Below are 12,856 nucleotides of genomic sequence, written 5' to 3' on the forward strand. Positions count from 1 at the left end.
TTTAGACATATTTCCATACATCTAATATGTATTTTTTTTATCAACTTTTGCATATATCCTCTGGACATGAATGAAGCATATGTTATACAATTTTCCTTTTCCATTCACTAATTCATATTAACATTCTCTACAACATGATGAGAAATACAGCAAAACAACAAACCAGTCATGGTTCATCTCTTCAAGAAGCACTTTCTCTGCTCCGGCTCTAAAACAGAGTACCATATATACAAAGAAAATATTCCTTATGATTGTCCCATGAGGATCTATCTCTTCACTCCAGATTCAAAATCAGAGTGTTTGGGGAAAAGCTCTGAGCTAGACTTACTGTTTGATGATGAGAAGCCTTAGGTAAATATTTTAAGATACAGTGTTAAGATAAAAAAAAAGAGTTTTAATCATACCTACATATGATTGGTTATGAAAGAGGTAACAGAATGAGTAGAACTAAGAACTAAACATCTTGACCTAAATGTAAAAATCAATTTGAGAACTTCCAAGGTAAGAGTGATATTGTAATTTATAGTAAGAGATAATATATTTGTTCTTTGTCTGTTTCTGGCACAGATGTCCTAAAACCATTGGCATTTCCTAAGTGACGAGTGCAAAAGTGGTCTTTATGTTAATGAGGTGATTTTTGGACCCCCCACCTCCACCTAAGGATGGTTGCCAGGGAAACCCACCATGTGATTAAAGGGTTAGAGCCCCTTAGTTCTCAGGGGAAGGGAGAAGAGAGCAGCTGGAGATTGATTCAGTCACGAATGGCCAGTGAATTTAATCAGTCATGCCTATATAATGAAGCCTCCATAAAAACCCCAAAGGACTGTGTTTGGAGAGCTTCCAGGTTGTGGGAGCTGGAACAGTTGCATATGCCACCATGCTGGGCCCCAAACTTCCCTATGACAGAAGCTCCTTGTTTGGGACCTTACCCTAGGTATATTTTCATTTGGCTCTTGATTTGTGTCCTTTAATATCCTTTGTAATAAGCCAGTAACCTGGTGAGTAAATGGGTTTCTTCAGTTCTGTGAGCCACTCTAGCAAATTAATCAAACCCAAGGAGAGGGTCATGGGAACCTCTGATTTACAGCCAGTAATAACCCAGGTTTATGATTGGCATCTGAAGGGGAAGGTAGACTTTCAGGACTGGGCCCTTAACTGTGGGATCTGATGTCCTATCTGGATAGGTAGTGTCAGAATTGAGAGGAACTGTAGCTTGGGACACCCAGCTGGTGCCCAAGACTTGCTTGGATGTGTGGGGGAATGCCTCTGACACCACTGGAAATTGATGGCCAGACCCTTTGGTAAGGCAATTGATAGTATTTGTCCATCGTGCTTTTACTTCTAAAATTCTAGCATAAAAATAATAATCACATCTCTGCAAATACTCTTGCTCTTCTGACCTCCTCCTCCCTTCTGTTTTACTTACCTAACAAAATCCTAATCCTGGTTGAGTGTAACTATCCATTCCTATAAACCTGTATCCAAAGAATAATCATGCTCTTTGGAAGTGGAATCCTGTTTCCATTTTGGTACACTCTAGCTAGGATAGAATGTATTAGATGAAATCTGATGATCTTGTTCAATCTGAAACCCCATTGCCCTCCCCCACCTTTTTTTTTTTTGACTTAAAATATTTTTATGATGATTTATATGGAAGTTGATTTTTGTCAGTTAATGTTGGTTTCAATCCTTCAAACTGTTCTTATCTGCTTTATAACATTCACTGTACTAACCCTTTCAAATTGGGATGGGGGGTGGTGACACAGTTATATCCTCAAGATAACGTCGTAGTGAAAAACAAATAAAGGTTCTTTAGTTGTATTTTCAAAAAATATATGTAACTTATAAACAATATGTAACATATATAATATACAGTCTGAGTTCAAGCACTGCCTGACAATCCTTTTACACTTCCCCAGTATATTTTCTCTACTTTCCAAGACAACGGTAGTAATTTATACCTTTCTCAAACTCTCTTATTCTTTGTAGGAAGGAGCCCAGGAGATGGAGTCACAGAGGTTAAGATACTGGTTGGTGGCAGAGCCAGTACGAGGGAGCCTCAGAGGAGGTGAGCTTCCTACCTCTGAAGTATTGAAGTTCACTCAGGGATGTTACACAGGAGAGCCGAGCATTCTGTAGAAGATTGGAAGAGAAGGCCTTTAAGGCCTCTTCTAACTCCAAGATTCCAAGATTCTACGTTGCTTTTTACATTCTATCAAAATGAATGTCTTGCTGAAACTTTTTCTTCAATCACAATGTTAACAATGTTACAGGACTTCTTGGACCATCTCTTTAATGTTACCATGTAACCCAGTGACACAGGTGAAGGTTGTTGCTTGTCTCTTCTTTCTCCTTCTCTCCCTCCCCAGTCCCAAAATAGGATAAAACACAAACCAACCCCATCTTGATCCTGCATCCCAGTCTCACCGTTACCTTCTCTTTCCCTTTACCTAAATAGCCAAGTTTCTTCGAAAAAGGGTTTTCACTCACTCTCTCAGCTTCCTTTCATCTCACTTTTGCTACCACCATTTACCCTGAATCTGCTTTTGCTAAGACCATTTTCTAGTTGTCAAAGCCAGTGGACACTTCATTACTCCCCTTTCCTGATCTCTACAGCACTTGACATTGGTGGTTGGCTGCTCTCTTTGCAACACTCTTCCATAACATGATGCTTTTGCAGCTCTATAACTCTACTTTTCATTCTAGCCTTGCCTGCCTTCTTAAATGCTGGTATCCCCCAGAGCTCTATGCACAACCCCATTCCTTGCTGTTTTCATCCTTGGCTTTACTGATCTCATATATGGGGCACTCCAGACACTTGTGTGTAATTGCCTTTAATTATTCCAGAGAAACTTTAATTTCAGCACACCTGAAATCATGCTGCATCTTTTGCCCACACTTCATTCTCTTTCATATTCTACCTGTATTTGTCACTAACTCCTACCAAGTCTACATTTTCACTCTTTATCCCCTCATTTCCACTCCCATTCACCATTCTTCCTTTCATTCCTCATCTGAGCCAATTCAGTAAGTCTTGAATTGGCCTTGCTGTTAGTTAGGTCATCTCTTCTGAACAAATTGCAGCCAATATGCTGACTTTTACAATTTTAAAACCTAATCCTGCTATTTATTGCCTGCTCCACATTCTAGAGAATCAAACTGAATTCCTTACTAAGCACTCCAGGCTGTTTGTAGCATAAAGACTATAGGTTTCAACCCTTACCAGTTGTTTGTGTGTGGTGAGGGTATGACAAAGAGGGAGTGTTCAGGCACTTCATCTTAGTTGTTGAAGGGTTAAAAATATTAAAATTATACTAATACAAGGTAGGTGCTCAAGAAACGGCTGCTCTCTTATGCTCCATGGTCCTACAGGTTTGCACTGAGCTCTCTGGATGCAGCGGTCTGCTCTTTCCTGACTCTTGTTTCAGCTTGTGCCTTAAAACAGCCCCACCTTTGGTTTTATCTGGTTAATTCCTACTCATCACTCAACAATATTATACTTGGGTATCACTTCCATGTCCAGCTTAGGTAGCCTGACCCCTTCGGCAGGTAGCCACCACTTAGACATCACTTCCTCCTCTCTGCTCCCGTTGTACACTCCATAAATCTGATTTGTGGCCCTTCTGATACTGCTGGGGGGAAAAAAAGTTTGGTCCCAGACTAATTCAGCAAGTATATGATTAGCTCTTTGAGAACAGGTATTCATCATCTTTGTATGGCCATATCTAGCACAGTCACCGGTAGGAGTCCTAATCATCAAATCCTTGATAAATAAATGTCCAAATTATGAGAGGCAAGAAAATGAGCTTATAACTATATTTTCTAAAATACACCTTAACCATTTTTTGTTGGAAAATCTAGCCTCTTTGTTGGAAAAAAAAATTCAAAGCAAGCATTTTGTAAAACCTATTTCTCAGGGTAATTTAAAGAACACACTACCAGCTATGCATACCCATATGCAATGGTTTATTCTTTGAAGATTCTGTAAGGATTAAATGAGATAATCTTTCTACTGGCTCCTTAGCGCGATGCCTAACACATGGAAATCATTTTAAAAGTTGGTCTTTAACATTATTATAATCATTAATAGATCATATATTTGCATTTTTCTCCGCCTAGGTTCTTCTAAAATCTACATTACTGAATCAGCTAAATTTGGCACTTAGAAATGGATGCACTCTTTCAGGCCACAGGATACAATATGGCAGTCTGCCAAGGTTGACTGAAAAATTAAAAGAATAAAAAGTCTCATTAATATGTGATAGTGGTTAGCTGAGTCAGTGTTCATGTGTCAATACTAAATTACCTACTTAGGAAGCTAACAAGCTGACTTCATAATACTGATCATAGATGCTGCACTATAAATTCTAGCAGAATAATTTTAAAAAACACTATAAGTAACTTGGTAGTATTTTATATACTTGAAAGTCCATAATTTCCACAAGTGTTTTCATCTTAGCCTTGTAAATTTAGAGAATGTGGTTGAGTTATAGCTATACGTGGTAATGAAACAAATCAATAAGTTTTAACATTTCCCTATTCTGATTTTGTTATTAATAAAGTAAAATAATTTAATATTTTATGATTTTTATGCAGTAAAATTTTCTGGCAAGTCCTACCTGGAATTAAAAAGCATTTAAAAATTAAAACTTACTAGAAAAAAAAGAAAAACATTGTTTGTTCTAACAAAATTTATTATGCAGTAATTACAAAGGTTAAAGACTCTTCCATCTCAAATAAAAATAACTGTTATAATTACACACATAATATAGTACCTTATAGAACGATTCCAATAAATATCACAGGAAATACAGTGCACTTTCAATTGAAAAGACAAATACTTTTCTCATTCACAGTGTTTGACATAGGAAAGCCTGTTCACATAATGTTCTGTATAAGGTCATGCTCTCAGCAACAGTCCACACAGAGCTGTGCCAAAACAATTCTTTCAGAATGTGAAGTACCGGGCAAACCACTCCTGGCGCTGGGGATCTGGAGAAGCCACCGGGGAAGCTTCACTCTGAGGAGGACTGAATTCATAAAAAGAGAGACATGTAACCCAGCATTAAGCTGTTTTGCAAAATGAAGGGAAAAGCACATAAAACATCAGTGCAGATGACCACAACTGGTTCCCTACGTTAGAAGATGGGTTTTAAAGATTTGCTACTTCTCTACACTAGACGGGTTCTCCACTCCATGAGAGTGCATCAGCAGCTCAGATGAAGTCCATTAAGGAAGAGCCACATTGCAACAATTGCAAAAAAACAAAAACTCAAACAGTTGAGAAAAATAATGTGACCTGATTTGAATTAAAAAATTCAGGAGGAACTGTGGGAAATAAGAGAACAAGAGAACATTCTTCTCATTCAGCACCTTTTCTCTTTTCGTTAATTAAAATTTTAAAATCTGACACAAGCACTTCTTACAGATGTGTCCTTAAATATAACTAAAGTAAGTAACTAAACTATGGTATAGTATTTTTTCTATATGTATATTTAAATTAATCTTTCATAATTCTACAAGCAAATACTCTACGGGAAAGGAGTGCATTAAAAAGCCAATTTCCCTTCCATCTTCAAAGTTATATAATTTATACTTATCTTAATTCTAACTAAAGATTCTTTGGGCTAGTTAAGAAAATAAAAAAATCCCTACCGTCTTTGGGGGAAATTACAAGGCACGCAACAATGTGTAATGGAAACTCCAGTAGTCATGTTCCTTGAGCCCATGCACATGCATCTTACTGATACCTGAACATACCCATGCACAAGGGAAAATAAGCAACACAAAGTATTTAGCACAAGACATGTTCAAAGGTGTACTTGACTATTTTTTCATTCTTGCTATTTTTTTCTATTGAAAATAAGTCATTAATTAGTCATTAATCACTTAGCCTAGAGAAAAGTAATCTACCTCTAAGATTATTACTAGTGACACTGAGATTTAGTAAGAATAAGTCAAAAAATAAATTTTAAAACAGCACAAATTCAGTAATAGTAAGGTAAGCATAAAATGGCAGTACTTTCTAACTTTATTTCATGGATAAATAATTGCATTTCAGTCAAACTTTACTTGTTAATACATTTAATCAAGAACTCTTATGAGATAACTTAAAATTAGAATTAAAAAAATATATTTTTTTAAATTTCCTACTTACTTTTGTCATTAAGTTCCCAGAGCTTATTTTTTATTTTGGCAATAAGCACATATATTTATAAATAAGCAAGGGAAAAATAAACATTTAAGAGACAAAAGCTACTTAATAAAAAAATATTTTCACTGTTCATTCTGTATCAAGGATGGATTATTAATGAAAAATTGATGATAATTCTAAAAATGAAGCCATAGTCCATAAATATTAAAATCCTAAGCATATGAATTACATTAGCACCTCTTTCAGCATTCAGAAAACTGACTGACAAGAAAACAGAAAAAAATCTTTTTAACAGTCAAAAAGTTCTTTAGAGCGGTGATATATTTTGAAAATATTTCACAGTAAAATTTATTTTCCTAGGCTGTTCTTAAAGTAGTAGATTTCTGCAATGTAACAAAGTAAATTTCTCAAGTTAAAAAAGAAAAGAAATCACTGGTGAGATGGGGCTCACCTCAAAAATGTCTTGGGCTCTTTGAGTGGCACTGGCTGTGGAAGTGGTTTGCTGCTGTTGAACTCAATATCATGGACTGGAGAATTAGGAATGGGATCCAGGCGGTTAGGATGTCCATTGCCCACTCCACCAGATTCCAGAGCACTTAGATTGGGAACACTCACAAACCTGTTTGTTGGTGATTTATCATTCTTCTTCTTTTGCTGCATTAAAAATAATACATGTGAGGACAGTCCTGCATAAGGACGAATGAGAAAGTAGGAACAGTAGAAGATATAAATTTGGCATGGGAAAATTTTGGAAGCTTTATGTTAAACTGGGATGTTAAAATGAACCAGTGTTACCCAAAGTGTGGTCTGGGGATCCTTGGAGGTGCTCTTTATCTACATGGAATCCTCACAGACAGACATGCTGCTAGGACAGAAAGAATGAGGAAGAAACGTTTAGGAATGGCTCATGGGGTGGGGGGAGGGGAGGGGTGGGAAGAAGGCCAAGGGTAAAGAATACTGGGCCGAGAAGGGAAAGTAGGGGAAAGAGTAGATCTTGCGGATACCATGAGGTTAAATGGGTTTAGGCTAAAATTAGGAGAAGGTGAAAAGTTAACATAATTTTAAAAGAGAGGTCCGTGAACTTTAGCCATCTGTCAAAGGGAGGCAGTTCTTGCCTGGAAAATAAAAGGAATGAAAAAATGCTTGGCAAAGGTGTTTGAAAGAAAACTCACATTTCTACATAAGATTGAGAGCTGACCCAGAGAAATAATTTGGTTTTAAATTCACTGTACCATCTCTCTGAAGAGGGAAAATCAAATCTGCATAGTTAAGTCTCATTTACCAATTAATTGGTAGTATTACAATTGGCTCACAATATTTTTAAAAATTTAAAGTATGTATAATAAAAGTGATCAATGTTTTTTATCTTTTAATTGGTCTTTAAAATTAATAGATGAAAAGAGCAATACAATTGCAGGTTACTAAAATCTATCAGCTTCCATATCATTAGTTTTAGTCTGTATTTTATTCACACCTGTAGAACCAATGAGCATCATCTTGCTATGTGGAATGAAAACTAACATGTATGATATTTTGAACAGTCCAATCTTTTACTAATTAAATGTATGCTAATTAAATTTATAAAATAATTTTGCAAATTAATTCCAGAGTTTGAAAAAAATACAATTAATAGACAAGATGGCCTTTTTATTTATTATAGCTCACTATCTAGACATTGTCCTCTATGTCATTTTCAGTGAATCACAAAGTCTCTGAAAAAAAAAAAAGCTTATTTTAGCATAACTGCAAAAAGAAAGGAAGAATAGTATCTTCTTCAGAACTATTTGTGAAAATTGAGTCACTTTTAGGAGTCAAAATTTACAAAGATGTATCTTTTGCATTTTCTTGTTCTAGTCATGAGAGGGCATAATTAAACCCACTTTAAGGTTTCTACTTTAAGAGATCACAAGTATCATTGGTAAAGTTCTACGGTAATGGTTTTGTGCCTAAAAATGTAACTCCAAACCAAATAATAAGAAAGAAAATATTTCTAATCTTCTTTCAACAAGTCTCATAACCTAGCTTTTTAATTAAAAGCTTATTTTCGCTCTAAATAATGAATTTAAAAACTGAAACTAACTATATTCATTCACTCACCAATTATTTATTGAGAGGCTTCCATTGGCAGGCACTGTTTTAGACTCCGGAGATACCACAGGCTTCCCTACTTCAGGCATTCTATTTTATAAATTATTTAAGTCATTCTACTTTTAAACTTTTAAGTTTAAAGTTTGAAGCACTTTAACTTGTAAAGGATAGATTCCATCTCTTAATGGAGAAGGTTTATGAGCTCTGAAAGCAGGTATCTCTGGCTAAGGGCCTAAGAGAAATTAGGTATGATGTGAAAATTAAATCCAAATCAAATAAAATAGCTTTTATTTCTACTACTGATTTTTGGTAAAAGATAATGTAATTTCTATGAAGCCAGCATACATGTTTATTCCTTCTTTATTATTTGCTTTATTGACTACAATAATTTGTAGTAGTTTATAGAAAACATGACAAAATTTTGCAACTGAACAGACACACTGACTACCCACTGCACCCACAGTGCTATGACGGGAGCCACAGGAACTGCTGGGTAGAAAGGTGTGTAAGACTTAGCCATGTCCATTTCGTTTGTCTATAAGGCTCTTCTATCTGTCCTAAGACAGTAACAAAATGTAAGAACAGGTCATGTTCCATTTTAATTGTCAAGCAAGGCAGTAAGACTGAGAGAAGTGAGGCCCTTCTCTGAAGATGAGCACATGTCCCATCCAAGGCCCATGAAGATGACAGGCCTTGAGGGGTGGGTGTGACTCAGTGGTAGAGCACGTGCTCAGCATGCACGAGCTTCTAGGTTCAGTCCTCAGTACTGCCATTAAAACACAAACAAATACACTAAAAAAGCAACAAAATTTTAAAAAAGAATAATTAAAGAAAATGGCAGGCCCTAAGTCAGGAAAAGCTGTTCGGTATACAGAGCTGGAGTACCTTTTAGGACCCCATAGAGGATCGTGAACACTAAGGAAATGACAAGAAATTATCTTGAGGAGACTCAGAAGTTAGTTTTTTTGTTTTTTTTTTTAATAGGTCTGAAAAATAAAATCGTAGAACCAAGGTTTTATAATAATAAAATACTGTTTTAAGGAGTATGAATTCTCAACAAATAAATGAATATTATTAGCATCTCATTCTGAAAATGAGTACATAAAGAATTCAGAGATTTTAGTCCTAGATTATTAAATTTAAGGAAACATTTTTTGGAAGCTTCATCCTATGCTGCTGTAAATATTTTATAAAAATTTTAATCAAGTTTTAAACCACATTTCTATTTTACAATGTTTACAGCACATACCTTACTCAGTGGATTAATAACACCAACAGTAGGACTTGAGTTAAACACTTTGTTGAAGTTAGTTTCTCGATTGACTAATTCCAGCTGATAAAATTTATTATCCTCCTATGCAAAAGAATTAAAAACATCTCTTAAACATTTTCTATTGAATATTTGAAAACTTAATTGTATAAATGCCATTTCATTCAAAACTTAATATAAAACTTGAAAATTTATACTTTATTCAAAGATTTCTAGACCTGATTGCCAGGGTCTTAAAGTCTGCTGGTGGGTAAGTTTTCAACACCTTTCAAACCCTGTGCTCCGAGACTCTTCTCTACCCTTTCATACCTTTTCCCTCCAAGGCTGGATCTAAATGTTTTATTTTGTCCACCTCCTTTCCAGAGGGCTGACTGCAGATTGAGCAGGCTTAACTTGCATTCATGGAGCTGCATGCATGGTTGAGTTGTTTCCATATAAGATGATGATACTATAGTATACATTATTCTTTAGTACTGGAAATGTATTTGATCTTGCCTAATCTCCTCTCTTGAGATATTGATGTATTACAGCAATGGTAACCAAAAAACAGAGAAAAAGTGAAGGGCCAATACAGAGATAAGATAAACCCTTTGCCTTTGGCTCCACCAACATGTGCTAAATGAACAATCAGGCAGTAGGAAGTAAACATATAAGTAAATGGATCTGTGTGTGTGTGAAATGCAGGGTAATAACTCTAGCAGAACTGGATTCTTCAACCCCCTCTTAGTTATCACTATCATTTGCATCATTAATCTCAGCCTCACAGTTCACAGAATCAGGGTATAGTAAAAGAGTGCAGAACAACCCTCTGGCTAAAACTGGAAAATCAATAGCTACTTCTACTATAGATGAAGCATACTTATTACTTTTGCTAATTTCATGTGTGGAATATAAGGTAATTTTCCATGAATGTTCTGCTATCAGATAGAGCAGGCCAGGAGGCTTGTGCTCTGTTCACAAAGCTTGGAAAACTGGGTGGTTAGTGGGATGAAGTAGCACATACTCTGTCTTTCCAATGCCCACTCCTGGGTTCCTTCTATGAACCCCAGTCGACTACCTGTTGATTTTGGCAGGAATTTCTAGTCCCAGATAATAAGATGGCTTTCTTAAATGCTAAAAGAAATACATTAAGGAAAAAGGACTTCAGAAATAAGCTCTTAGGCTGTCTTTGCATGCTAATGCTCAAAGTTTTTATGAAGGGCTCAACGAGCACATAGAATTATTAACAGTCTATTTCTAGTTTTACTCTGAAAGAGTTTTATTTGTTAGTGCTAGTAAAAAGAAATACTTCAATTATTAATCAGGTCATATAATTTTAGAAGACTGAAATGTTTCATGAATTTTAAAACATTTGTATATTTTTTATTCTTGAGGAATAATGAGTTTAATGAAGGCAGAGTATATATTGTTAAATCTGTATTTTCTTCCCTGCTGGACTTCTCAGAGTCCCTAACACCTGAGCATGGACTGAGACCCTCAATAGAGAGCCTGTTGCTTTTCTTAGGTTAGAACCCTAAGCAAATGGAAACTTTCCTCCATGTGGTACCTCTCTGAATCAGGTTTCGGTGGAACACACTTTAGGAAATTAATATGACTAACTGGAAGTGTACAATGCAGGCTAATGCATGCATGTGTAGACTGTTCTTTCCTATCCAGTTCTAATTCTACATGTACAATACACATACACTTCAACAGCATATTAACTGTATACGGTCAATACACATACACTTCAATAGTAAATTAACTGTACATTGCCAATGACATTAAACATTCAATATGTATTCAAAAGACTATTTCTTTTTAAAAATTACCAAAAAAAAAAAAACAAAAAAAACCCAGGCACAATCCTCTTACCCAATACCAAATTATAAATTTTAAAATTACTTTGTATTTCTTATCCTCACTCATCAACATGTTACTAAACTCTCAATCACAATACATATATTTTGTACTTTCAATTTTCATTTAGCATTACTTAAAAATTTTTTGCCCCAATCAGCAGTCTTATCGATTACCAACATGATTACACCATAACCCCCGCCACCTCCCCACCCCCAAGCCTAAACAACTTACAATTAGTTTCTTTATGACCTGGTCTCTTTCTGTAAGCATGGCCTTTAATTCCGCAATCAACTGTGTATCTTCTGGTTTTGATTCTCTCATTAGATATTTTTCTTCCATTTCTTCTAGTCTAAAAACAAGAAAACTTTTAGTTCATTGATATGGCTCAGACACATTCTTCTGTAATGCCTACATTTTTCAAATTAGTTCAGTTGAACACAAATTTAAAATTAAACTTTTTTCCTTAAAACTTTAAAGCATAAAGACATAACTGCCTCAAGGGGAAGTGTTATTAAAGGCTCTCCAAGGGTAGATGATTTCATTAAAGGCTTTGCAGGTTACTTTTGGAAGAATTCTCTCATTTTAAGTCACTTGAGTGTACTTGGCAATGAGGTGAGGTATGGTCTATAGGAGAAACAATAAACTGAATAATACTGTTCTAGGAAATACAGGTTTGATGCTGAAAATGCAGGCTTGCTATTAGGAGAACTTACCACAAATACAATACTGTGTACTGACATAAGGCTTAGTAACATACACAAAAAGGACAGAAGATACAGAAGGAAGGGGAACAAAGGACACACATATGACATCATTCTTGACATCATTCTTTCCTGGTTTATGGAAAACATAGTTTTACAAATTCAGTGTTACCAGCTAATATATATAAACTGTAAAAAACAGTTCATTAGATGGAGGAGAATTGTATTTTCTTCTAGGCCTTTTCTGCCCTGAATGAGAAGGTAACAGGACTGAATGACACTGAAGACTCTAGAAAAGAGGCCGTTTTAATGAGCAGAGATGCCATGGAGCCTGCAGAGTCTAAGAACATAGGGCAGGGCAGAAGGAAGAGGATGCACACGGAACCTACTAGCTTAGTTTGAAAAAAAGAATTCTGAATTTGAGAAAATTCAAATAATTAAAACAACTTAAAAACTTACTATCTTTAAAATGTAAAGGATAAACTTAAGCTCAGTAAAATTATGGTTAATAAAGATTCACAGAAAAATTTATTCACTCAAATCTGAGTAGCTTCTAGATCTGTCTTCTGGGAATCAGTGCCCCACTCCTGCCCTCCGATCCCAGGGGCATATCAGAATCAGTATTTTAGTACCTTCAGTAAACCCCACGAACTCAGCTCAAGCCAAAGACTTGGAGATGACATTTTTGGCTCCATACCCAGCCCCACGGCTGAAGTTCTGATCTGGGAAGTGGGGAGGTGTGAAGGTGAGGAAGTGTGGGGTTAGGGTGTGACTGTCCCAGGATCAGCAGGGCCTTTGTCA

General features: G+C 35.8%; 1 protein-coding gene across 5 annotated transcripts in view; it reads right to left on the reverse strand.

The window, feature by feature from the left end:
* Positions 1-4,673: 4,673 nt before the first annotated feature.
* The window catches only part of FAM184A (family with sequence similarity 184 member A), an 88,764-nt gene continuing 80,581 nt past the window's right edge, over positions 4,674-12,856 (reverse strand). For 2 of the 5 annotated variants that reach the window (XM_032484785.1, XM_032484784.1), the window contains 4 exons: positions 11,586-11,703; positions 9,492-9,596; positions 6,606-6,808; positions 4,674-5,030 (listed from right to left, as the gene is read on the reverse strand). In XM_032484785.1, the coding sequence (XP_032340676.1) occupies positions 4,949-5,030; positions 6,606-6,808; positions 9,492-9,596; positions 11,586-11,703 (508 nt within the window). In that variant the 3' untranslated portion in view covers positions 4,674-4,948. Of the gene's footprint in view, positions 5,031-5,655; positions 5,751-6,605; positions 6,809-9,491; positions 9,597-11,585; positions 11,704-12,856 lie in introns of all 5 variants that reach the window. The other 3 variants (XR_004321933.1, XM_032484786.1, XM_032484787.1) reach the window with 3 other exon arrangements.

This window comes from Camelus ferus, chromosome 8, assembly GCF_009834535.1.
Source record: "Camelus ferus isolate YT-003-E chromosome 8, BCGSAC_Cfer_1.0, whole genome shotgun sequence".
In the NCBI taxonomy this organism is placed as follows: Eukaryota; Metazoa; Chordata; class Mammalia; order Artiodactyla; family Camelidae; genus Camelus; species Camelus ferus.